A 24,768-nucleotide genomic window follows, 5' to 3' on the forward strand; every position below is an offset into this window, starting at 1 on the left:
CATGTCATATCCCTCTTCCTTTTTCAATATAATGAAACAAAGGCTCCTTCTGCATTATTTTCTTGATTACTCTCCCCGAGGACCACATGGTTAGTAGAATAACAATCAAAATTGTACCTAGTGCCGACCAAATGCCGACAGAACAGCACTAAAGATTTTAGATAGCGGTTGATGTGCGAGTCTCCAGACGGAGCCTCCCGCAATTCCGCAGCGAAAGTCTGGTCCGTTCTATAAAAGGCATCATGACTGCACATCAAAGTTCTGACGAGCGAGAGAGACTCCAGAGAGGGAAGGATTGACATGGTCGTATAATCCTGGCTGCCAAATTGGCCCCCAACGGCCCACCAACACGGGAAATGCCAAATGAAAGGGCCAATGCGGTCGCACGTCGTTAGTCACTGGGAGTGCACGGCTCGCATTGATGGGCAAGAATGTCGCCAGCCTTGCAGCACTCAGCCTCGCGATTTTTATTTTAACCTCAAGCCCTGCCCCTCTCTTCGCCTTGTCACTGTCTCTACTGAGGCTCTAAGGACTGGTACATGATAACTCATGCGAATGCATGTCTTCCGAGGACTGAACCGTCGCGGACGCAATGCTGGAATTTAAAAATTCCATAGGCGAGAGGCTCGCCAGGCGATTGAATCCGGGCTCCAAAAATCATACGTTGGTTCAAGTGCAGTCCGAGGAACACAGGGATACCGATCCTAGTCGAGAAAATGACACGCTACCGGCCAGTTACCATGGCCCCGATAAAAACGGTGGCAGCCCATTCCAGCTGTGGACCCCAACTGTCCTCCGCCCGTGGGCCTTGGTCGCATTTGCGACGCTCTTTGTTGCTATCCTGATAGTGGTCCAAGTGCTTTATAGCGTGTCAACCAAGAACAATGGTATCAGTGCGAGTGATGCAAAGTACCGTTATCTATGGACGTACGGTCCAACCGCTGGTAGGCTATGGTTCTCACAAATGCGATGGGAACACTGCTGACATTTTGCGAAGTACTAATTATCGTGGCCGGAATCTGGGGACAAGTGGAGTACCGCACGAAGCAACTCATGCCATGGAAACTCATGGGCCAAACCCCAAGACCGGCATCGCAAAGTTTGCTACTAGATTATGTTTCGGACTGGAACGTAGTCACTTTGTTCAGGGCCTTGAAGCACTGTCATTGGGTCGTTGCCATCGCAATTCTCGGAACCCTGCTCCTGAAGCTGTTGACGGTCGCTTCGACAGGTCTGTTCATGCTTCAAAATGTCCACGTCAGCAATGTCCATACCGAATTGACAGCGGAAGCGACGTTTAGCGGCACGGGCTATAACAGTGCGAAAGTTGGTAGCAATGCTGCGCTGACCGTTGTCGGCAATGAATTTCTCAATCTCCCCCATCCCGTCGGAACCACGGACAAGTATGCGTTTACCCCTTTCCACGGATCCGATACTCCATCAGGTAAGTCAAGACGTCATGTCTAGGAAGGCCGCAGATCTTTTAACTTCAATATAGGTTCGAACACGATTCTCTCCGGCACCGTGGATATGTTCTCCACGGATCTCAGCTGTAAAGTAGCAACGGTCAAAAACTGGACTCAGGGATGCGAAACCAAACATTGTGAACAAACACTGTTCAACTTGACTTTAAGTACCCCGGAATGCTCACAGTACCAGTTCAACGCGTTCAAAAGAAGCACTTCTGCTGTGGGTGGATGGCATGCGAACGTCTTCTCGGAGAGGTGTGCCACCTCCAATGATGACACGAACACTGACCGAGTGATTTTCGCTGCTGCCCACTGGTTGAATAACAGTGCACAGGTTCAGTCCCTTGTTTGTGAGCCTACGTACACGATATCACCAGGTTTGGTCTCATTGTTTAAAAGCAATCAAAGTGTCGCAGGGATCAACTCCACTGACGAGGCGGCCACCTCCAACCATACAATTCCAAATGTAACAGCGGTCGATGTAGTCTCTGGCTTGCTTTCTACGTTGACAGCTGCAGATAATGCTGTGGGCACCCTGATCCAGTTGAATGGTGGCTTCGCTGCCAACTTAAGCGACCCGGATAATAACTATCTCGACCCCTTTTACCGGATTGCTACTGTTTCATCTGCAGACAATTTTGAGCCCTTACTGGATGCGGCGCACTTGGAGGCTATTTCTCGTCCAGTTTATAATGCAATTACTGCACAGGTAGCAAGAGAATACCTCATGAACCCTGCAAATAAGCCATTCAATGGCGTATATTCGGCGTCCACAGAGAAGCTTCTTGTGAGAGAATTGTCAGTTCGGCTCATGGAAGCCGCGTCGGCGCTTTTGGTTTTGGTGGCAGGGGCGATGTGGGTGTGGAGACCGGCCAAATGCACCCCTAGAGACCCTGGCACAATCTCTGGCATGGCAACGATATTGGCCCGAAGCCCTGACATATCTCGTCGACTTTCTGGCATTAAGAATAGACCTGATATGAAATCGTCGCTGGTTGGCGGTCTATTCACTTCGGAGATTGCCAACATTGACGGCCAACGAAGCTTTAATATCGTCACCCAGCATGATGCGAAAGAGGACTTTCGTGCTGCCGAAGCGTCTAGCCAGATATCCTGGTGGAAACCTCTCGCAATGTCGTTGGGTTGGCGAATCCTTACTTTAGCTGTCCCCCTTCTTGTCATTGCGGGCCTAGAGACCGCCTACCAGATCTCCCAGAAACGAAATGGCTTGGCTGATATCACATCCGATGGTTATATTCGCTACACCTGGGTATATATCCCTGCATTTATAATGCTGTTGATACAGGCTCTTTTCGAATGCAACCACTTCTCCACTCAGGTTGTCCAGCCCTACTTGGAGCTGAGACGAGGCGGGTTAACAGCACAAGAAGGCTTGATGGACAATTACCTGTCGAAACTCACCATGCACGCCCTTTGGAGTGCATTAGTTAAAAGAAAGTATGCAATTTTCACTACTGCACTGACTATGATTCTGGCACCTTGTTTGACAATTGCCGCGAGCGGTTTGTATTCTACCGAAGCTGCTAGCTATGTGCGGGCAGTGTCTATCATGAGAAACGACTCATTCAACTCGACCGTGGATCCTCAAGCCTACCACTCAGGACAGAAAGGGATAGGCCTTACCGGAGCTCTTGTCGTTGGGGCCAATCTCTCATATCCAGACTGGACGTATGATGAAGTAGTACTTCCGGTTCTCAACGAAAATACGCTCACGGATGTGAAATACGATGCCATATATAAGCCCACAAACCAGAGCTCTACTACTGACAGCACACTTGAACTGACATACCCTGCGCTCCGCGCTGGCCTTAACTGTACAGCCCTTGAAGAGAGCCAGATTTTGGAAACACGTGCATACACACTTGATTCCATGATGTCAGTGTCCTTGTCTCTCGGGGGTGAATGTTGGACTTCAAGCCGGAAACTCGACAACAAGACTAAGGTCGAGTATTACACGATGACTCTGCCAGTGAACGCCACGACTTACAACGGCACTGCCTTTGGCACGTTTCAGGTTACAGATATCATAAATGAAAAGCCAGAGTGTCCGAAATTAGTGGGGTTATATGGAACAATGAGCAATCCTAATTCCACCGACACCGACGGCATACGTGGGTTCACATGTTTCCCGTACGTTGATGAAGTCGATGTGGATGCAACATTCACCGTTCCGGGATACAAGATCCAGTCAGCCACGCCGGACGAGTCCTCACGCCGGCGTTTCGCCGACAGCCTTGCATCACAGTTGGATTTTGATTTATTCTTACCCACGAGCAACGCGCTCTCTGCATACAATGGATTTGACAATGTCTTCACCGCCATGATGCAAGACCAGAAGACTTTGACCGTTACGGATCTTGAACAGGCGGACCGGTTACCTGCCGTGATCGACGCCACACAGCATCTCTATCGTGTTATTATGGCTCAAAGCATGAATGGAAACTCCCGACTGCCGTTAGAGAAGGAGACGACCTACCAGGGGACGGTTGTCGATCCTACGCGTGTCCGTCTCAAGCAAAGTGCGGTTTCTACCCGGATCCTCGAAGGGTTTCTGGCCGCCATGACTTTTTGTATTCTGGTGGCATTCTACTTGGTGCGTCAGAGGGAGGTGATTCCGGTGAACCCATGTAGCATCGCTGGGGCTGCGACGTTGTTGGCCGGCTCCGAAATGCTGAAGCCGGACGTGATCCCGCCCGGATCTGAATGGTGCGACGATACCGAGTTGGTGAAACGGGGAGTTTTCAATGGATTAATGTTTGGTCTGGGATGGTGGGAAGGGACGCGGTTTGCGATTGATATTGGGCGGCCGGAGGAATAGATGCGATACAGTTCCTGTTTCATTTCCTTCTCCTTCATGTAATTACGACTCTTAATGATAGCGAGATACGACTATAAATTTTGACTTAATGTATTTATGATCCATAACGACGCGACGTTATTCCTGTCTTCCTGCTATAATTTCTACACCAATATCGCCCCCAACCTCACTGAACCAACCACTTAACAGCCAAGACCAACATCCCGAGTATTTTCCGCTAGCCATTGATTATGTTCTTGATCTGGTACAGTACGCCTTGAGAGCTTGGGGAAAACTCGCCAACGTAGCATGGTTACATCTCTAGTGAATCCCAAAATTAGACGAAATACAGTTGCATTGAGAGAAGCGTGTATCTGCTGTCGATATTGAAGCTGTCAGGCCCACCGGGCATCGTATATGCATTGATCAGGCCGACTGCCGAGCCCTACACGCTATAGTCGATGTCAGCCGCCGGAGTGCGTTTGATAGGCTGACTCAGTGCACAGCCATGTAGTTAATCCTGACTTGGCCATGTCACGCTTTCATATCTGTCCCCAGCTTTTTGCTGTCAGGCTAAAGATAGTAATAATGCACTGGCAGTAGGGACCTGCCAAGCCAAACCTGCCGTCAGAATTGGTATCCCGGTTCTTTGTTGTTTTGAGGCCTGATGACCCCGATTGGAGGTGGAACCATGGATGCATGGAATTATGGTGGTGGCAGTGGTTCTTCTGTGTTTCCATTACCGAAGTGACCAATAAAGAGAGTAAACGGCATGCCTAATGCATAAATCCCACCGTGGGACTAAGAGGCAGACAAGCCGGAACCCAGTGGGGACCCGAGATCGGGCCAACAAGATCACATTGCAGCATCACACAGCAGCATCAGCCCGGTAGCTTGTGCACGCCCAAATGTCATATCGGTCCAAAATGCAGGAGGCGTAGAACCATGCATTGTGTGTGACTTTTTGTGCACAGCCCTAGACCGCCAGTTGTTAGTCGACTTGGCGGCTCCACAGAATCGGAGACAAAGATCCAATGGTGAAGATGCCAACCCGACGATCAGCCTCACCTTAACTGCCCTCTTTTCCGAAGCTTCCCCAGATTTCTTCGGCTCACGGTGAGTTTCGGGGGGGTCTAAGGGCTAAGGGTTCAGGATCCCTTGCGCCTTGCGTCTATCTTTAGACTTTTGGCCCTTTTGTGTTTGTTTTTGGAATTATTGTTTTTTTTTTCTTTTTTGACCCGGTGATTCCTTCAGATCCACTGCGCTATTAATTTATCTAATCTCTGATCCTGGAATATAAATATATCTTTCTGATCTGCCCGTTCAGGAGAATTATTCTCTCCATCATCCTCACATCTAGTGACTCAATCAAATCACACCACCACCACACGGTTACCAATACATCTTCTACAACCACCATACTTCTTAATATATTATAATTTTACACCCCTCAATTTAATTACAGTCCATTAATCAAATCACAATGCATTTCCACAAAATAACATTGGGCGCCACCCTCGCCGCTCTCCTGAGCCTAACCACCGCCCTCCCAACCACCTCATATTCCTCCCCCCTCACCACCCGCGACAACGGCGAATGCCCCCCCGGAAAGGCCTACTATGTCTGTAATGAACCCAAATTCCGCGGCTGCTGCTCCATCGACCCCTGTGGCCGCGAAGGCAGCTGTCCCGACGACAAGCCCTCAACCTGCACGCCGGGCCAAATCTACCAGCCCAAGATGCAAACCTACCTCCTCCCCTCCTCGGACCGGATCTCCACTCCAAACCTTAACGTCTCCAAATCCGCCACCGCAGAATGGGATCAGACGATGACGTTCTCTGTGCCTAAGAACGCTAAGACCTGCACGCTGATGTGGGGCGTGCCAGCCGAGCGCAATTTCAAGGCCGGCCAAAATGCCCTGGTGAGAGTGTGGCAGGGCGATAAGGCCGAGGGCGAGAGCATTGGGGCTGCCGATTTCACCAATTGGCCCGGTGTTGAGGGTCCCCATACCCATACTGTGGGGACTGTGCAGTGTGGTGAGGAGATGGTTTTCCGGGCTCGGTTGGATAAGGAGAGTGAGGTCTTTTTGGAGCAGGGGGCCGAGACTGGGTGGTATATTGATTACAAGTGTTAGGGCTGCGGTGGGTTTACCTGAGGTGTGGATATCTTTTTTTGGGATGATTTCTTTTTCTTTTTCTTTTTTTCGCTTTTCTTTCTCTTTATGATTGTTTGTTTCTCGGCATTTCTTCTTTTGAGTGAGTTTTCTTTTCTTTTCACTTCTTTTCTTATAGATAGTCTTCGGTTTGTATATGCTCCTTCGTTTGTATACAGATAATGTCTAAGATAGTGATGACAAGCATAATGAGATATAGTACTAGTTCAAAGTTTAGATCGTGCAGAATTTTAATCTAAATTTTAAAGGTGGAATGTCCCTGACATGGAGAATTTGTAGACTCCACATTCCAGCAAATTTAATCACGTCACAGAGCTACAAGTCGATATCATAAATGCGTTCCAAAGATAGAAGTTAAAATTTTGGAATCAGCGAGCCACAACCTACATGACGAGCACGTGTTACAGAAAATACCAATAAAAAGGTACATAGTCAATACAATAGTAAACCCTGGAAATCATCTCCGATAGTGCCTTAATTGAAAGGTTACACTGAAGTCCTTTTAAGCTCCACCCGGAATGTAACCACTGGAATGGAATGTTAGGGCTGACTGAGATCACAACCACTCCCGTGACTTATCTCCGACACATGCATCTTCTCTACGACTACAATGACGACATGGCAGGAACATCGATACTCTCGATTTCCCAGATCTTTCCACCTTCACTAGATGTTAACCCGGAGTAAGTTGCCCCGCCGGCTGATGAAATCGTGTCCCCGAAGGTCTCGTCCGCTGATGCGAGGGTGATCTTCGTGTTGAGGTATTTCTGGGCGGCGATGGTGCCGGTGCAATCTTCGTTGCATTCTGTGCCGGTTCCATAGCTGGTTTGGTTAGATTTTTATGATTTATAATGGTGAAGGGGGAGGAAGGAGAACTTACCCGGTCATGTAGGGACCAGATTTATATGAGAAGGTGGAGAGAACTTCTCCCGTTTTTGCGTCGGTCACATTCCTAGATATCATGAGCAACTATCTCCAATAATAGTAAACCAAGTTAGAAAGAAAAAGAGAAACATACTGTAACCAAGTATCCCCATCCTCCAACAACGTATACTCAATCAGTACCTGATCATCCCCCTTAACAGGCGACGCATCCCCATCCAACTGCCCAAAGCTCCCAAACAAACTAGCCCTAACACACCACTCACCCGACTCAGCACCACACCATTCATTACTCGCCCAGCTCTCCAGTGTAGTTTGCACCAGATCGCCCGTCCCGTTACTCATCCCAGGCCAGAGAAAAAGCACCCCGTTCTGGGTCGCCGGTGCCGCACCAGGAATAAGAGTCGTCACGGCATTCGTGATCGTCGACTTTGTGGGGCCGAGAGAGACACTCCCGCCCCATGTGTCGGTTCGCTTGGTGTTGGTTGATGCCAAGGCGAGGGCTGGGGGGAGGAATGTGGTAGCTGTTTGGAACTTCATGGTTCCTTTTCCTGATTTTCTTTGGATTGGGTGGTTTCAAGTTGTACGCGAGGTTCGCTTGGGAATTGCCAAGTACATGATGGATTTATTTATATGGGGGGTGTTCGGATGTGCTTGGACCATTGGTGTTTCACTTCAAAACAACGTCCTCTTGGCAGTTCCCGCATGGTCATTCGAGTAATTTATGTGAGACCGGTAGATGGCCTTTTTCGGGAATTGCTCTGTGGGCTAGTGGGTTATGCCGCCAACTGGGGGTTCGTTGGCTTTTTGTGATATTGGTTTGTGCTTTATCCTCCTACCAAAGCGTAGTATACTTTGTATGTGGCCACCCCACGGCTTGCCATTCAACATATAACCACTAGAGATCCAATTGACATTCTTGATAATCACATAACATATTTGGAGTAGGTCAACAAAGCCTAGGCAATCGATATAGTTTGTATGCTTTGACCGTCCCCACATGATCAAAGCAAGGCCGTAGAGATGGCGATATCGAACATGGCCTTTTGGGGTCTCTAAGCTCTGCAGATACCGAACGTACAATTCGGTGCAGGATACCCCTTTTTTTTCTTGGAACGGAGTGGATCCATATAGTCTATCTTGTATGTGTGATCAATTATATGCTCGAAAGCGATCTCGAAGTCACCAGTCAAAGTGGTTGCATTCATTGGTCGGTCAACATCAGTCTCACTCGTGGGCTCGAACATGGTCAGAAGCCTATGGGCTCTTTTCTTAGCCTCCAACTAGATAGAATATACAGTGTAAGTGAGGGACCAAAGATTGGCGTTATAATTGTATATACCTGCACCTGCTCTCCATGCTTCATTGGCATTAGAGAATGGGGGAATATGTGGGCGATCTCTAAATCTTTACAAGCATTTGCCGTCGTCGTCTTTTGCACTCCCATCCGTCCCTCTTCAGTCTGTTCACTGCCTCCACTCGACAAAGATCCTGGTGGCCACGCATCTACGCTGGTATCGTTTGAGTCAGGCTTCTCGGAAGGTTCCTAGGTGTTCAGCAGTTTCGATAAATACTCGATTAGAACGATGGAGACTAGAGAGATTGTCAGGTATTGCGTGAGGGGTCCTGAGCGCTAACACCTTCACTAAATAGAATCAGCGTCTTAATAATTTAATCCCAAATTTTATTGTTCTGGCACAAACTAGGCAATCTCGAGGTTTCCTTAGGCTGCAAATTAGTGTTTCTTAACTACGAGCAATGGCAACGTTATCAGAGGCGCTCATCCCAGGACATAAATTTCCGACCAAAGGTTCTTCCACCATCTCACCATTACCGCACTTTGAACAATTGCCATCTTTCATGCCTCGAAAGGCTTAAAAGCAAACAACCTTAGCACTGCAGTGAGCGTTTTAGGACACTGGTTATCACCAAGGTCCGCCCAATACACATTCTAATTTCGGTAATAAATAGAATTAGGAATCGTGCATCTTCCCAATGATCAAGAGCCCCTATGAGTGGGATCAGGGGTTAGTGGATGGGCTAGAATGCCCTTAGTGAGATATAAGACCCGTGAACAGCTGAAGTGGATCACCACAAGGCTGGCCCCAGAGGCAGAATATTCCACTCATCTGTGACCGTAGTAATTAGGTTAGGCGGACTCTCCCTGCGGAGACGGGCAAAGTATACTTGGGTCTGGGATTGCTGCACATAGATTAGCTATCAGAAACACCAAAGAACCTGTGGACCCATCTTTACCAAATTTATTTCGCACCCACCCTACTCACCCCAGGCTCATCTAGACAAAAGTCTATCTGACTTCTGGCCGCGTTGAAATCAAAGGTTAGTACGTAGTCAGAAAGGTTACTACCAGTAAGGCCCTTCTGTTTGTATGTTTTCCCCTTGTTGCCTGACTTGTTCTATCTATATCACTCCTTGTGGGCCCCCAAGCTACGATACCTACACCTATTGAATCTCAGACATATTCTAGTCCCACTGTGTTCCACCTTTCACCCAAACAAGCCACTCCAAGGGTGATATTAAGGGATATGAAAAGCAATCATAAACATAAACTCCGGGGAAACCCCCCAAAACGACCAACCCAGTGCCTGGCTATGTAACGTATGCTTGGGAGGCGGTTCTTACAACAAAATTGAAGCAGGCATTCTGCAATATATTGGATCCGAAGCACCAATCTTATACACCATCCTTTTTGCAACCGAGTTTTTATGTTATTCTTTATAGACCGGGGTGCTTCCAACCATGTATCGGGAGACCCTAGCAACACAACTGCCATATAGATGCAAACAAATTAACACTCTATTAATCCTCTTAGCTTAAATACAAACTACTCACAAGGCAATAAACGAAAGGGAAAAAAATAGGAAGTGTTATCATTGACTCGTGTATATGTTTAAGTTTAGAATAATCCCTGACACTCCAACTAGCAGAACTCAACCGAAAGCGAAGACGCCAAACTCCACGACTCGAATATACCCACGAACAGTCAATGCTCAATTCACGGTTTATTCTTATCGTACCATTCCTGAACGACCTCATCAATGTGCGCCCGGAACTTCTCCTGCTTCTCCGGCGGTGCAAACGACTCCACGATAACGTTGACGATACTATCAGCATCAACTAGACGGATACCGTCTTTACGGTAGCCCTCCAGATCCTCTGGTGTCGGGAAGGTATAATAATTGCTCTCCTCGGCCTTTTGCGGAACATTGGATAGCGCCTTTCCGCGGGCGATATTATCACACACATCAGCTGCCATCTTTGCCCCCAATTTATACACATCGCTCATGAAGTGCAACATCGATTTGGAATAATCAATAGGATGGTGACGAACATCGATAAGATCCCCTTCGTCCCAGTTCTCGTTGATGTCATGTAGGGAGTACCCGAAAAGGGTTTCTCTGTTCTTCATCGCGCGGACGGTAGTCATGACGCCACGGTAAGTGGGAAGGACACCTGGGTGTAGGTTGAGTAGCCTTCTTGGCCGGTCGAAGTAGCGGATGATATCTGTCTTGAACCGCTGGTAGCAGCGCAACGAGAGACCCACGTCGATATGGTGTTTTCGAAGAGTTTTGATAAAAGATGCACTGTTGACGTTGGGCACTTCCTGGACGACAATCCCATAGGCGTCCTTCATTTGCTCGACTGTCATGTGTGGTGCGCCTCCAGGTTTCTCGTTCTTAAAGTACGGGATGACGTGTTTTTGCAGTAGTTCTCGCTCGAAGAATGTCAGTTCCCGGAGATCGAAGGGCGGAGTGGTCTTGCGGTTTGCTTTGTGAGCTGGGAGGAAGATGAATGGCGTATGACCGGCGGCAAGGAGCTGGGGGACCAGTGTGCTGGCCATGAGATGCGAGAAGAGGTCGCTTCCTAGGAAGATTGCAATGTGTAGGGGACTTGCGATGGGCTCTTCCGTTACGGCATCCGCGATCCGGGCAGCATGGGCCGCCACGCGGTCGATGGCACTCACATAGAAATGGGTACCTCGGGTAAGAGATCCGATGACATGTAAGCCCTCTGATGCACGGAGGCTGTCAAATTCGACGTCTACACCGCCAGCAGAGTGAGGTTTGAGAAGCCCCTTTTCCACTGCGGACTGAATCAGGGGTGATTCGATGCGATCGAGTTGACATTCCTGTCCGGTCGCCTCAATGACATAGGGAGCTTCTAGAAGTCCGATGGAGGTCTGCGCTTTAAATATACCGTCCCATTGTACTCGGTCACCTTGAGCCACCCGTAACTGTCCTTTCTTCAAGAGACCGAGTATCTTTTCGGCATTCTGTATCGGCATTCCGTGGCGGTACCTCATCCAGGGACTGAAGAACTTGTCCATGAAAAGCTGTTGGCTTTTCGCAGGGAGACTGTTCCAGTACCGCTCGATAACTGGAGCTGTACCTCGCAGCACTTTCTGCCATTCAACGTTGCCGCTCTTTGCAGCTTGAATATCGTGCTCTAGCTGTTTAACAGGAGATTCATCATTGTGGAGCCAGGTCCAGTCGCCGTTGGTAGCATGGAAGATCTCCTCCATCAAGCTGCTCGTTACTTGCAGCAAGTTCTCATCAGAATTCTCTTCAATATTCTTTGCAAGGTCATGCAAGGCATAGCGTCGAGGGAATGGCGTCGATTCTCCCTGAACTTTGGGTAGACTGCCGCTGCGCGACATAAAGGTAATAGGCCCCTGATGTCCATGTTCCGAGAGGAAAATAGCTGCATCTACAGCCGACAGTCGTGAACCGACAACGAGGACAGAGGCGTCAGTCGGGATTGTCTTGAGCTGCGATGTCGGCCACGGGCCGGGGAAGAACCCGGGCAGATTGACGAGATGCGTGTTGCACACCGAGGTAAAGTTCCCCAGCGCCAAGACGACAGATTTCGCCGTCAATTGGGTGCCATTACGGAGACTCAAAGCCATTGTACCGTCTGCCTGTCGATCAATGTCGTGCGCCTCTTCGTGAATCACCGAAACGCCCAGTCCGATATGTTGAGCTTCGTCCAAAGCCCGTCCCCACGTCTCCTGGAGATATTGGCCATATCTCGCCCGAGACGGGAAGGGCCCACTTTCTCGGTCCGTGCGCCACTCAGTAAAATCGAGGGGTTTATCATGATACAATCCCATCGTGTCCGTATGCATGTTGAGGATGGTACCTTCGCACTGCGACGAGTATGGCAGGCCAGGTCCGGGAAGGCCATTCTTTTCCACAAAGATGACTTCTCCTAGGGGTTTCCCGTTCTTGACTCGTTCAATCAACTGAAGAAGAATTGCAACTCCACTCGCACCGCTTCCCACCACAATGAGGTCATTGGAGGGAGGGGAGGGAGTAGAAAGGTGGGATGCTGCTGAACCCATGCTAAAAGGTGTTGAGCTCTTGTGGTGAAGGCACCATTGATGTGGGATCTGATATCAGCAGGAGACCACCCGTTTATATGTCCTTGTGGGGGACAAAACACTTATGCATTTCGCAGAATGAGGGACAATTGGGGAAAGAGACACGAGTGCATTACGGCCAAGGGAGGGGTTGTGTCGCGAACATGCCAGGGTCTACTCCGTGTAGATGATGCCAAGAATCCAGCGGGGATTCGGACTCCTCAAGCCATCAGCGGGATAGACGATGAGCCATCACTGTAACCGTTGGCGTCAGCATTGCTGCCGCGTGCTGCTCTGACTTGGTTTCAGTCAAGAAACGAGGCGCTGAGGGAGGGGAGGATCAGTGGATCAGTTCTACGTGGACGAAGGTCCCGCTTTTGCGATATTTAGCTCGTCAGCTCCATTATTCCAGAAATACACGCACGTTTTAGACGGTTATACACGGAGTCCGAAAGCGGGGATGTTCGATATACCAATAGATCCATATCGATGCTCTGACATCTGGTGGCTGATCACTCATGATTCAGGATATGGGGTGCGTTCGGCATGATTCTGCTCCCGGCGCAGGGTCTAGACGGTTGAAGACTCACATCAAGGTGTCCAAAGTTGAGGGGAGTACGCGTACTCCATGACACTGGGAGCTTACAGTGTAGACTATGATATTTTAAGGACTGGCTAGACCGCGGAAGTCTACCGTGCCTGTTTCCGCTTACACTGGAATTGACATCCATCGCATTCTCGATCCGACAAGGTGTACCACAATCCTCATAATGGCTCCACGCGTTGGTGAAACTATTCAGCCGGATGATCTAGCCAAAAAGGCACACCACCAGATCTCTGAAATGCTGAAAGATTCCTCAAAGCGACTCTTCCTTATGGGCGTCTTGGCCAGCGATGATGCTGGGTCTAACCAGTATGCAAACTGGACTCGCAAAACCTCTCAAGAAATGTAAGCTTGACAGAATAAGCCAAGAAGGATCTCAACCCATGTCACTGATACGCATGCTTAGCGGAGTGGATTTCCACCTGATGAAGTTGTCACCCGAAAATGTGGCAACCTATATTCGGGCGATCAACGCCAATAACAGCGTCCATGGCATCATCGTGTACTACCCGATTTTCGGTGACAAGAGAGACGACGAGATCCGACAGCTTGTCGCACCTAGCAAGGACGTCGAAGGACTCAACCATCAGAACTTGCCCCGGTTCTCCGACGTTGCAGAAGTGTCCAGACCACCACCAAAACAAGGACGAAGCATTATCCCCTGCACGCCAAGGGCGGTTATGTGGATCCTGGAGTGGATGGACGTGCATGATCGGACACGGCCCGCGGGGGAGCGACTGCAGAACCAGGAGATCTGCATCATTAACCGGTCTGATGTAGTGGGATTGCCCCTCGCTCAGTTACTCGCGGGGGAGGGTGCTCGCGTCTACAGTGTGGACATCTCCGGTGTCCAACTCTTCCAACGCCTGTACTATCCATGGCACTCCGAAGGACTGCACGGAAAAGATCTTCCCAACTGGAGTGTGCGGGACGCCGTGCAGCGGTCTCGAGTGGTCATCTCGGCTGTTCCAGATCCCGCGTTCAAGGTGAATACGAAGTGGCTTCAGCGCGGCGCCATCTGTGTCAATGTTTCTTCGGAGAAGGTACGTGTCTTGCACTATGGGGTTCGCCCGAACCAGGTCTTGAACAGGTCCCGCTAACCATAATGGACAGAATTTCGAGCCTAATGTGGTAGAGGTGGCGTCCAAGTTTGTCCCCCGCGTTGGCAGTGTCACAATCGGAGCTCTCTTGTACAATCTCATCCTGTGTTCGTCACGGAACTAGAGCCGTTAATGCTTAGAAGGGATCTTCCGAGCCGTATGTCCGTCACGCTCTCCGGCGGTCCGATGCAATGTCAGACTGTGGAGTCTTGTTGTGATCTGTCTCGTGCATAAGTTATAACCTATACGAAGAATATCACTGCCAAGTTTGAAAAATCTTGTCGTAGCTGTTCTTCTGGCCACAGTGGAGAACGACGATCAGCAGCCATCGCTGACCGGGAGCGGATAATCTTAATATAAATACCACAAGACTAGTCAATTGCCCCCGCAATAGTCCGCAACAACAGCGGCAAATCTAAATACAACCGGAATCTATGTACTCTTGTCAAATCCTAGCCTTCATCTGCATGCCAGTTTTCGACAATCGCGCAGTGATCAAGACGCACGCGCCCAATACAAAGGTCAAACCACCCCAGATCTGCGCTCCAATGTAACCATCCGCTCTGGCTATTAAGGCACCGCCGAGAGGGGGACCAGTCAGACAAGCGAAACTCACCACCGTAAATCCCATTCCGATGCGGACCCCAGTCTTGCTGAGATCTGGAGTCAGGCTGGACAACGTGGACGGCCACAGACCCTGCACGCCATTGGAGAACATGCCGTACAGCACGGCAAAGGCATACAATCCCCCGACCGAGTGCACGGCCGCCCAACAGAACATCATCAGACTGGCACCCAGCGCCAGCGGGATAATAGTATTGAGGGGTCCAAAGTAGCGATCTGCCAAAAACGCAGGGATAAGACGACCCACAATACCGACGCCATTGGTAACGATAATGAGATTAGTCGAATCCGAGTACGACAGCCCAATAACTGAGCGACCGAATGCCCCAATGTAGTAAAACGCAAAATACAAGCCCCAGAAATTCAAAAACATGCCGACGCAAAAGAGCACGTAGGCCGGTTCCCTGAAAGCCGACCACTCGACGAAGGGGCCGGACCTCCGCGGAGGCAGCCGGGGTTTGAGCAAGGCTATAGCGGGGATACTAGTACCGAGCATGACGAAGCCCAGGACGCGGAGGGTCCAGGCGAACCCGATAGCAGGCATGAGGGCTTTGACGAGGCCGGGGAAGAGCATACCTCCGGTTCCACTTCCGACGAGACCAAATGCCAAGGCGAAGACCCTGCGCTTGGCGAAGTAGGTCGCGACCAATCCCATTACAGGGCAGAACTGCAGTCCACTGCCCAGGCCGGTGCAAATACCTTGAGCTAGGAAAAGCTGCCAATAGCGGGTCGCGAGCGAGGTCATGAAGACCCCCAGTAGCTGCAGGAGGACCCCTGTGTAGTAGACCGGGCGGAAGAACCCGGCGTCTAGTGCTCGGCCTGAGAACGTGCCGATGAAGAAGATCAGGAAGATTTGGACGGATCCGACCCATGAAATTGCTGACGAGGATACACCTAAGCTGCTCTGGTAGTACGCTTGGAAGACCCCGAAGCTAGCGATGTATCCCCATGTGTTGAAGCACACCATGTGTCCCATCACTGCCTGGGTCCAGGCATTGAGTCCCCCGTCGGGTGGGGGCTCAATTGGCGTGGGGGATGGGTCATTCGTGGTCTGGGCTGTTTCATCGCGTGCGCCCATTATGCTGCAGAAGGGGTGGCAAATAGGCTAAATTGCAAAAACCGGCTAAAAAAGCCTTTTAGAAACAGCAACTCTGGCGCGTATTTTCAGTCAAGTGGTGGCTGACGCGGTAGCAAGGGTTCAATTCAATGGCGATGGAAAGGAATGTCCATCGAATAAGGGCAACGGGTTTATGTTATGTGATGAAAAATATTAGCGGCCCGTTGACTCATTGCCCTAATCGCGGAACTCCAACTCGACCCCTGTCGCAGGGACGAGTATAATCCGGGTCAATATCAGTTTGGAGTCATGGATTTCAGCCCAGTTTCTTGGTCTCAGCCAAGCAACGGCTGATCGTCTCTCCCCAAAACCCTACATTCTTCATTTCCATTACATACACGAAATGGTTGATTGAGTGCCGATCGCGCAATACCCTTACTTCTATTGCCCATCGGGATATCTGTAGCTAGATTATGATCTGCCAGTTACAGATTTTTATTTTAATTTCCTTTTGCTGTTGAGTTTCTGCCTTAACCGCCTTACGTTGCATCGCATCTGCATGTAAAATGTTGATCGGTCTTTTAGGGCTTCTCGGGAAACTGCTAAATACAATAAGGGCAAGATTCCGGTTTGTGGTTTTTTGGTGTAATGCTTTTTCTTTTATCTAGCCTTCCCTCTCTTTCTTATTTTTCCTTTCTTTTATATTTTTCTCTTTAGAGACATTGGTGGCGTTCGAACATGTTGGGAATTAGCAAGGGATCCTTATCCCCGCGGAGCTCCGCGGGGATAAGAAAAAAAAGATGAGAGTAAAGAACGTTGTAGGTGACAGTTCATGATATATCTTGTTACTGTGATAACGTCCAAATATAAAAACATATTCGAAAATTTTATCTTTACCTATATCCAGCATATACAGAGCAGGGAAATGCAACACTTGGATCATTTTCGCTGCCCCCACATACCTTTTCCTTTCAGCGGAGTTCATGTTGGTCTTAATTTTGACCTAAATCTATGTGCATACAATACTAATAGCATAATTGGGGGATTGCTTCGGTCGTTCTCGGTATGATTAGCATGAAGGTGTTCTTATAGCAGACTATCTACATGCAAAGCAGGACACGATCATTGAGGTTTCGAGTTCAATGAAGGTTCATAGGTGTCGACTTAAATTTTGGGTTATTCTGTTCTATTTAGTCTACACTGACCTCTTTCTATGCTCTTCCTAGATTGTCTATAAAGTATCTGTTCCTCTCGTGTTGCCTCTCAGTCACTAACCGCCATAACACCGAAGAAAATCGAAAACCACAAACACTTACACTAGACTAGAAAGACACATGTAACATCTAGACTGTTATTATGATGAATAATACCATTAAAGTGGTTGTTCACAGCCACGTGCCTACATGACCTCATAACAATATCATCCCGCAACAATCACCACCCATAACCCTAACTCAAACACCACACCTGATTCTAACCCACCATGCCCCCCAAAAAAGAAATCCAAGCCACCGAACTCGACATCAATCTCTCCTCAAGAACCGAAACAGAGTACTTCAAATGGTTCCTCGCATGTCTCCTATTCGGCAAGCCGGTCCAGCAAGGCGTTGCCAAGCGAGCCTTCCTCGAGCTCGTACAGGAAGGCATCACTTCACCGGATGCTATCCTGGCCGCAGGATGGGATAGACTAGTTGAGATCTTGGATGAAGGTCATTACGTTCGGTATGACTTTTCGACTGCGACGAAGTTGCTTGATGTGGCGGGGGCTATTAAGGAGGAGTATGGCACTTTTGGGGAAATGTTGAAAAGGTTCCGCAGTGTTGAAGAATTGGAGGTGCACTTGCAGGAGTTTAAGGGAGTTGGACCGAAGACGGTGGAGATCTTTATGAGGGATATGAGGCCTTTACTTGAGTAGGTTCTTTTGTAAGTATATCTTTGGAGTTGGGTGTTTGGTCTTGGGATTAGTCTCGTGGGTAGGATATGTTATTATTTTAAGTCACGATGAGTACTACGGGCTGAGATTGGCTTCGACGGGAAGTGGATACTTGTACGAAGTATGCAGCATACGTTTGTCGAATGTTACTTTTCAGTTTCTAATAGTATAGGAGGAATTATTTGTGATACCGCAACTAGGCTATCTGTGTTCGAGAGGAATGTGCCATTATTACTATGAGTAAGGAATAAATACATTTCGATATGCTCATCCGATACTCCGTAGTAATGGTAGCATGCGTGTGCCCCACCGATACAAAAATAAAAGAATCAAAAAAACGTCAGCGACAGGATTTGAACCTGTGCGGGCGAACCCAATAGATTTCTAGTCTATCGCCTTAACCACTCGGCCACACTGACTATTGTTATCTTTTTGATTATCATTTAGCTTTATAAGCCTAAACCAGCGTGATAAAGTTATAGATGATCTAAAAACATATATAATTCCTTATATAAGGCCATGCGAGGGCGAATATGATTTATATGAAAAGTTATGTCATAATATCAACACACCAAACCTACCAAGCAATATGAGAAAGTACCTTCAGAAGATCACTCGACACACCCATAGCAGTCACATCCCCACCAGCACCCGCACCCTGAACAATGAGTGGATGCTCGCCGTATCGCTTCGTATAAAAGCTAATAATATTATCGCTTCCCTGTAGTGCAGCGATAGGATGCGTTTTCTCAAACGACTCTATTCCCACTTTAACCTCCCGAGAGGCCATATCGATGCTTCCAACAAACCGCACAAACTTGCCCTCCTTTTCGGCCGCCGCCTTGTGCTCTTCCATCTGCTGGTCGAATTCCGGGAGACGGTCAAGGAATTCACCTCCACTTGACACGCCTTGCAACTCCTGAGGGATTAAGCTCTGAACAGCGAAGCAGGTCGGTGATTCAATAGGTAGACCCGCCAGTCGACCGAGAATAGTGAGCTTGCGAGCGACGTCGAGGCCGTTCAGATCGTCACGCGGGTCGGGCTCTGTATAGCCCAGCTGTTTGGCTTTTCGGACGGCGACAGACCATTTCTCGCCTTGGCCCTCTGTTGGTGCGAGTGAGTTGAAGAGGAAGGACATCGTGCCGCTAAAGACACCTTGAATTCTAGTAATCTCATCGCCAGTAATGATAATGTCCTTCAGAGTCGAAATAATCGGCAAGCCAGCACCAACAGAGGATTCGTGGAAAACGTACGAGTGTCCGGCGGCCGCAGAGCTGAAAATATCTTCCCATAATTGGTAACTCCCTGAAAAGGCCTTCTTATTAGGAGTGATGATGCTGATTCCGCGACGTAAAAATTGTGGATAGGCTTCTGCGAGACTGTTGGCGCTGGTGTTGTCGATGAGAATCACCTTGGATGGGGCGCCGGAGAGATAGTCAACGATCCAGGGGATCGTGGGTGGTGCCTGACCCTGGGCTTCGAGTGTGTCGAGGGCTGTGTCAATGTTGATCTCTGAGTAATCGGGGTCGTGGAGGGCCTTGTCGATGATTGCGATGTAGCATAGGCGAAGACGGGGGGACGGTCGTGTCTTGTTTAAGTATGATAGTTGCTTCAGGAAACAGGAGCCAACTCCGCCGGCACCTGTTGTTTATTAGTAGTCAGCTACGGAGTTGGTGGGTGACGAATTACTGTCATAAAGGATGGGGTAGTTACTAGTGCTCACCTATAACGGCTATGCAGACTTCCTCCGGAGTGGTAGCCATGATATTTATTCTGTGTAGGGTTATGCGATGAGCCTGGTATATTTGGTAATAGCTTTTGTTGTGAAGTTTAAGGGGTGGAAGTAGGCAACATTATCGGAGCATTATATATTCGCTCAAACGGCGTATATGCGAAACTTGAAGCGAGCATCTCCAGACACTTTCGAAGAACTTCGCCATCACCGAAACAAGAGCCCTAGTTACATGACAAATGTTTTCCCCAGCAGGAGACTTACCTAATATAACGCTGATTAACAAAGGCGAATTGCTAGAATGACCCTCCCTTGGCCATGGCAGGTGGAAGTTTTTGCGTTGACATAATTGTTCGATGACGAGAGAGTCAAACTAGGGTTGGTCACACATGGGACCGGACCCACCAGCCATGTCCTCAAAGCTTTGGCATTGTTGATAGTTGAGCAGAGAAACAGATAGTCGTAGTAAGGAGCTCGAACATTATGATGGCATTTAGGATATAAAGCCTGCCAGAACTCCCACAAGTATGCCTCTGTGACTATCGCAACAGCATCGTCTGGGGAGTCTACTATCATTAAACATGTCACCAAGACCATTTACCGTTCGTATTCGAATTCATGAGTATCTTGATACATTATGTTGACTTTTTACCAGTTGAATGATCCCTCCTTGCTCCATGAGGCCTCGTTGCTGAATGGTGAATGGGTTGCGGCCCAATCTAACAAAAGGTTTGACATCGAGGGTGAGCCTACCACTCCATCAGGGTTATGCTGGTTGTTTGCTAACCCACACTGCCCACTCTTACAGACCCCGGCTCCAGACACGTTTTCGCGACCTGCCCGACAAACGGCCCAGAAGATGTGGACAAATACGTCGAGACCTCGCATGCGGCCTTCGAACGCTATCGCCACCTCAACCCACGCGAACGAGCCAAGTTTCTTCTGAAATGGCATGAGCTGATTACAAATGCTCGAGAAGATATTGCTACAATCGTGGTCTATGAAACCGGAAAGCCCATGGCCGAAGCCATAGGCGAGGTGGACTATGCACTAGGGTTTGCCTGGTGGTTCGCTGGAGAGGCCGAGAGAGTTCGCGGTTCGATCGCATTGTCCTCAGTCTCCAACCGTCGCACATTTGTCATAAAGCAGCCCATTGGCGTGAGTGTGGCTCTGGTCCCATGGAACTTCCCGGTTGCGATGATCGTTCGCAAAGTGGCAGCCGCCTTGGCGGCGGGATGCACTATGATTATCAAACCATCCCCAGAGACTCCCCTGAGTGTGATGGCCCTGGCAGATCTTGCTCTTCGCGCAGGTTTATCACCAGGTGTTCTCAATGTTATCACAACCGACAACGAATACACACCATCAGTCAGTGAAAGACTTTGTAAGCATCCATTAGTGCGCAAGGTCACTTTCACGGGCAGTACAAGGGTGGGAAGCATTATCGCAAGGCATTGCAGCGACGGACTGAAGAAGGTTACTATGGAACTAGGTGGAAATTGCCCGTTTATTGTCTTTGATGACGGAGACTTGGAACAAGCAGTGGCCGCCCTAATGATCCTCAAGTGGCGTACCGCCGGCCAAGCCTGTACCCATGCCAATCGCGTTTATGTCCAAACGGGTGTCTACGATAAGTTTGCGCAGATGATTTTAGGAGCGACCCAGAAACTCAAGGTCGGGCACGGAACTGATTCAGGTACCACCATGGGACCACTTACGACCGACCGTGGTGTTGAGAAGGTGAAGAGCCTTGTGTCAGATGCGATCAGCAAGGGCGGCAAAATTCTCTGCGGTGGAAAACAACCAAATGGCCCTCAAGGCTATTTCTTCGAACCCACGATCATCACCAATATGAACCCTGAGATGCTGGCTTCTCGCGAAGAAATTTTCGGGCCTTTGCTGGGTTTGCACAGGTTTGAGACTGAGGAGGAAGCTGTCAAGATGGCAAATGACACATCTATGGGTTTGGCTTCGTACTTCTTTACCAAGAACGTTGACCGGACCTGGAGGCTTCTTGAAAATCTTGAGGCAGGCATGATTGGCATGAACACCGGTAAGTTGTGCTTCGTTTGTTGGCTGGGGATGATTTAAGCGCTGACAACGTGGCCAGGAAACTCTTCATGTGCGGAGTCTCCTTTCGGTGGTATCAAGGAATCTGGATACGGCAAGGAGGCAGGTAAAGACGTCGCCATCGAAGAGTATTTGATCTCTAAAACAGGCACGCTTACTGTGGAGAGTGCGCCAGGACTCTAGGGTTATCCGTCTATAGCTTGTCTCCCATGAGTCTTTTGCTTTTATTTGGGGGAGACCTGTTAAGTGATTTTAGATGGCGAGATGCATCACATTAGCGATTTGGATTTATGTGATGATGTTCTCTGAAAACCATGGAGAGAGTATTGTAGATGAAGAATAATTCTGGTCAACCGCCAACTTTTCTATAAGACCACAATTATCGACTAATCTAGTCTTAGTTTAGCGAGGAGGATTTCCGTCCAAGAAAAAATGCCAAAGCCTATCAATATTGCCGAAGCTGTCCAAACCCGATCAATATCGGGAATACGAGCCCTAGTTTTAAACAATCCCCACTTGTTCTGATCAACAGATCCTCCATGACTCTTTGTGCGCAAGCCAATTACACATGACTAAATTCTGCTTGAGAAGGTTTGATAGCCATGAGTCCGAGTAGGTCTACCCGCGAAAGTAGCAAGAGAAAGCTAGATAGCACGGATGACGACCAGGAGAAACGGTACGTTTGTACCACAGTCATGACTCTGTGCAACCGCTGAATAGACATTTTGTAGGAAACTCCGGAATCGCCTGGCTCAACGGGCATTTCGTCGTCGACAGGCAGAGTATCTGAGAAACCTCCGGGATCGTGCCGACTCAGGGGATCGACCGCAGAATGAGATTATCCATGCGCTATGGGAGGAGAACGCACGTCTGCGAAGACAGCTTATTGATGTTCAGTCGAAGCTATCTAGGGTTATCACGACGATGCAAGCTCTCACCGGTTCCGTGTCATCCGTGCTTGATAAACCATCACAGGTCGCATCTACCGACAAGGTGGAGGTGACTGACTCGGTTTCGTCGGGGCAACAAACTCCTAAAGACATAGATGTGGATATCATAGCCGATGATGATTCTGCATTGGACACAGCTTGCACTCACACTGTTTCGATACATGATCAATCGTCGGGTTTAGATGATTCCGTAGACATCATGCCTCAGCCTCTCGATGAAGGTCTAGCGGGATGTGGTAACTCATTTCCAGAGTTCGATCATGATATCCTTGCCTTGGGGAGTCTTTCACCACATGCAAATAGTTTGGGCCACGAGCTACCGAATATTTGGTCTTTTGAGTATCAAATGGGCTTGCAGCCGTATGCGAATGCTTTCTCCTGCAGCCAACAATTCAGTGTCACACTCGGCAAAGATTGGATCGAATCCAATTCTCCATTCTCGGATCACATTCAAGTACTTCAGCAATTACTGAAAAGCAAATTGGACTTCATTAGGCCGTTATTCGAACCTTCGCCACAACTGTGGGTTGCTTCAAAGTGCATATTCTCTTGTGCATATTGCTGATCGTGCTATGGTGTGCAGTCTCTACCAACAAGTCCTCATGGTACTTTCCCTGTTCAACAGTATAACTCGACCGGATGTTATGGCGTGGTATGCAAAAACGCGCTTCTACCACATTGTCGACTTGACAGCATGGCAGATCTATCCCTGCACCAGAACTTTAAGTAAGGTACACGAGCAATACAGACCTACGGAAGTACAGTTGCAACAACAATACCCCCGGGTCATTGACTGGATACCATTCCCCTCGATCCGAAACCGACTCATCCGACTGCACGCAGCCAATCCCCAGATCGACCAAATATTTTGCGACACCGTCAGCAGCTATGTCATCGAGGCAAACATGGCCGATCTTATCATGGGCGCTCCCGCTGTCACGGCCTACATCCGGGTAACCGATGTGATCGCGAACATCCCCTCCACGACACCAGGAAGCGAGTCGCAGCCTTCTGCCGTGCTTCCTGCCCCGGATGCCGCTACACTTTTCTCATCTTCGGAATACGCGAGAGCAGTCTTCAAGAAATTGGATATCGATTGTGGAATATCACATTACAAAATGGATCCTGCTTTCTTCGGTACGTATCCAGAACTCTATGACCCAAGCGTTGATATTGCAGCAAGGGGAATCCCGCTCAGACCGGACGTCCAATTGCGCTTGACGTATCCCAAGCCTCTCGACTCTTCAATGTTTCAAACCTATCGCAGTTTCATGGACTTTTCTCTATATTCTCCGTTGAGTGTGGCGCAGGTTTTCAGGTGATGATACTCGTGGTGTTTACAGCGAGGTTCAAGATATTCGTTGCTTTGTGTTCATCCGAAGAGCACTTGAGCACTGTTAACAAGTAAAATATTCCGCATTTTGGGAAGCCCATGACGGGATGGGATAGGCCGCCGCAATGCTGTTAGGACTGCTGAATGATATTAGACGAAGTCCGATGCATACAACAGCGCCATATTTGGCATGAGATCGTGTGGTGATAGAAATGAACGCGGCCAGCTTTCACACACCAGACACTCTGGAAGTTAGTGGTACTAGCGAGGAAGAGTCCCCAAATGCTTCTTAGATGTTAATGGGTGTGGGAAAGTTGGAGAAAGTTAGCACTGATGGCTGCTCGGATGGATATTGTCAATGTCACCCAGCTGGCTTGCGATGAACAGCGAAAGGTGGTTAAGAATGTTTTATTGCAAACTCTAAGTTACGCAAAACGATGGTTCATAGATACTAGCGATATATCAGACTGGCCGGCAGTGGGGGTCTGGAGTTTAATATAAAGCAAGTCTACGTGTTACGTATAGTCCGGACCAGTTAATGAAGCCTATGGGTGACTACTCCGACAAAAGTAAGTAACAGTAGCTTCTTGTTTACAGGAAATGGTAGAGCCAGGGATAAGCTTATTTGCTAATTCAGACTCAT

General features: G+C 48.8%; 10 protein-coding genes and 1 non-coding gene across 11 annotated transcripts; 6 read left to right on the forward strand and 5 right to left on the reverse strand.

Annotated features, from left to right (window-relative positions):
* Window positions 1-333: 333 nt before the first annotated feature.
* On the forward strand, window positions 334-4,423 carry BDV38DRAFT_249133 (DUF3433 domain-containing protein). Its single transcript, XM_032054802.1, has 3 exons — window positions 334-944; window positions 998-1,444; window positions 1,499-4,423. The coding sequence occupies exons 1-3, from the start codon at window positions 593-595 to the stop codon at window positions 4,306-4,308; spliced, it is 3,609 nt and encodes a 1,202-aa protein (XP_031912844.1). The 5' UTR covers window positions 334-592; the 3' UTR covers window positions 4,309-4,423.
* A 1,145-nt stretch (window positions 4,424-5,568) lies between these two features.
* Window positions 5,569-6,675, forward strand: BDV38DRAFT_249135 (uncharacterized protein). The gene has a single exon (XM_032054803.1). It carries the CDS (start codon window positions 5,771-5,773, stop codon window positions 6,419-6,421), a length of 651 nt encoding a protein of 216 aa, XP_031912845.1. The 5' UTR covers window positions 5,569-5,770; the 3' UTR covers window positions 6,422-6,675.
* Window positions 6,676-7,065: 390 nt separating this feature from the next.
* BDV38DRAFT_283721 (uncharacterized protein) lies at window positions 7,066-7,882 on the reverse strand (the record flags this gene model as incomplete). The annotated part of the gene is made up of 3 exons (XM_032060092.1): window positions 7,066-7,282; window positions 7,341-7,412; window positions 7,479-7,882. The coding sequence occupies 3 exons, from the start codon at window positions 7,880-7,882 to the stop codon at window positions 7,066-7,068; spliced, it is 693 nt and encodes a 230-aa protein (XP_031912846.1).
* A 2,367-nt stretch (window positions 7,883-10,249) lies between these two features.
* Window positions 10,250-13,185, reverse strand: BDV38DRAFT_109008 (FAD-NAD(P)-binding-domain-containing protein). The gene is made up of 2 exons (XM_032050943.1): window positions 13,147-13,185; window positions 10,250-13,096 (listed from the first exon to the last, which is right to left on the reverse strand). Exon 2 carries the CDS (start codon window positions 12,702-12,704, stop codon window positions 10,359-10,361), a length of 2,346 nt encoding a protein of 781 aa, XP_031912847.1. The 5' UTR covers window positions 12,705-13,096; window positions 13,147-13,185; the 3' UTR covers window positions 10,250-10,358.
* BDV38DRAFT_109021 (bifunctional methylenetetrahydrofolate dehydrogenase/methenyltetrahydrofolate cyclohydrolase) lies at window positions 13,099-14,711 on the forward strand. The gene is made up of 3 exons (XM_032050944.1): window positions 13,099-13,671; window positions 13,733-14,369; window positions 14,440-14,711. The coding sequence occupies exons 1-3, from the start codon at window positions 13,493-13,495 to the stop codon at window positions 14,548-14,550; spliced, it is 927 nt and encodes a 308-aa protein (XP_031912848.1). The 5' UTR covers window positions 13,099-13,492; the 3' UTR covers window positions 14,551-14,711.
* Window positions 14,650-16,534, reverse strand: BDV38DRAFT_108998 (major facilitator superfamily domain-containing protein). The gene has a single exon (XM_032050942.1). The coding sequence runs from the start codon at window positions 16,126-16,128 to the stop codon at window positions 14,872-14,874; it is 1,257 nt and encodes a 418-aa protein (XP_031912849.1). The 5' UTR covers window positions 16,129-16,534; the 3' UTR covers window positions 14,650-14,871.
* Window positions 16,535-16,868: 334 nt separating this feature from the next.
* BDV38DRAFT_249137 (uncharacterized protein) lies at window positions 16,869-18,375 on the forward strand. Its single transcript, XM_032054804.1, has one exon. It carries the CDS (start codon window positions 17,591-17,593, stop codon window positions 18,020-18,022), a length of 432 nt encoding a protein of 143 aa, XP_031912850.1. The 5' UTR covers window positions 16,869-17,590; the 3' UTR covers window positions 18,023-18,375.
* A 3-nt stretch (window positions 18,376-18,378) lies between these two features.
* BDV38DRAFT_t148 lies at window positions 18,379-18,459 on the reverse strand. Its single transcript has one exon. It is a non-coding gene; the product is annotated as a tRNA-Ser (tRNA).
* A 158-nt stretch (window positions 18,460-18,617) lies between these two features.
* On the reverse strand, window positions 18,618-19,980 carry BDV38DRAFT_293739 (homoserine dehydrogenase; the record flags this gene model as incomplete). The annotated part of the gene is made up of 2 exons (XM_032062318.1): window positions 18,618-19,681; window positions 19,962-19,980. 2 exons carry the CDS (start codon window positions 19,978-19,980, stop codon window positions 18,618-18,620), a joined length of 1,083 nt encoding a protein of 360 aa, XP_031912851.1.
* Window positions 19,981-20,353: 373 nt separating this feature from the next.
* On the forward strand, window positions 20,354-22,180 carry BDV38DRAFT_293741 (NAD-dependent succinate-semialdehyde dehydrogenase; the record flags this gene model as incomplete). Its single annotated transcript, XM_032062319.1, has 4 exons — window positions 20,354-20,374; window positions 20,428-20,515; window positions 20,581-21,825; window positions 21,883-22,180. 4 exons carry the CDS (start codon window positions 20,354-20,356, stop codon window positions 22,023-22,025), a joined length of 1,497 nt encoding a protein of 498 aa, XP_031912852.1. The 3' UTR covers window positions 22,026-22,180.
* A 264-nt stretch (window positions 22,181-22,444) lies between these two features.
* On the forward strand, window positions 22,445-24,114 carry BDV38DRAFT_271883 (uncharacterized protein; the record flags this gene model as incomplete). Its single annotated transcript, XM_032057391.1, has 3 exons — window positions 22,445-22,518; window positions 22,754-23,314; window positions 23,376-24,114. 3 exons carry the CDS (start codon window positions 22,445-22,447, stop codon window positions 24,112-24,114), a joined length of 1,374 nt encoding a protein of 457 aa, XP_031912853.1.
* Between the last annotated feature and the right edge of the window lie 654 nt (window positions 24,115-24,768).

Source organism: Aspergillus pseudotamarii, assembly GCF_009193445.1.
Source record: "Aspergillus pseudotamarii strain CBS 117625 unplaced genomic scaffold BDV38scaffold_32, whole genome shotgun sequence".
NCBI classification, from domain to species: Eukaryota; Fungi; Ascomycota; class Eurotiomycetes; order Eurotiales; family Aspergillaceae; genus Aspergillus; species Aspergillus pseudotamarii.

What these genes read in the sequence shown, in the direction of transcription:
- BDV38DRAFT_249133 (XM_032054802.1), top strand. Translation starts at nt 593, where the DNA reads ATGCTGGAATTTAAAAATTCCATAGGCGAGAGGCTCGCCAGGCGATTG. An exon ending in GACGTACGGTCCAACCGCTG is followed by an intron (nt 945 to 997) that starts GTAGGCTATGGT and finishes CATTTTGCGAAG; the next exon opens with TACTAATTATCGTGGCCGGA. An exon ending in CGGATCCGATACTCCATCAG is followed by an intron (nt 1,445 to 1,498) that starts GTAAGTCAAGAC and finishes ACTTCAATATAG; the next exon opens with GTTCGAACACGATTCTCTCC.
- BDV38DRAFT_249135 (XM_032054803.1), top strand. Translation starts at nt 5,771, where the DNA reads ATGCATTTCCACAAAATAACATTGGGCGCCACCCTCGCCGCTCTCCTG.
- BDV38DRAFT_109008 (XM_032050943.1), bottom strand. Translation starts at nt 12,704, where the DNA reads ATGGGTTCAGCAGCATCCCACCTTTCTACTCCCTCCCCTCCCTCCAAT.
- BDV38DRAFT_109021 (XM_032050944.1), top strand. Translation starts at nt 13,493, where the DNA reads ATGGCTCCACGCGTTGGTGAAACTATTCAGCCGGATGATCTAGCCAAA. An exon ending in CGCAAAACCTCTCAAGAAAT is followed by an intron (nt 13,672 to 13,732) that starts GTAAGCTTGACA and finishes ACGCATGCTTAG; the next exon opens with CGGAGTGGATTTCCACCTGA. An exon ending in TCAATGTTTCTTCGGAGAAG is followed by an intron (nt 14,370 to 14,439) that starts GTACGTGTCTTG and finishes CATAATGGACAG; the next exon opens with AATTTCGAGCCTAATGTGGT.
- BDV38DRAFT_108998 (XM_032050942.1), bottom strand. Translation starts at nt 16,128, where the DNA reads ATGGGCGCACGCGATGAAACAGCCCAGACCACGAATGACCCATCCCCC.
- BDV38DRAFT_249137 (XM_032054804.1), top strand. Translation starts at nt 17,591, where the DNA reads ATGCCCCCCAAAAAAGAAATCCAAGCCACCGAACTCGACATCAATCTC.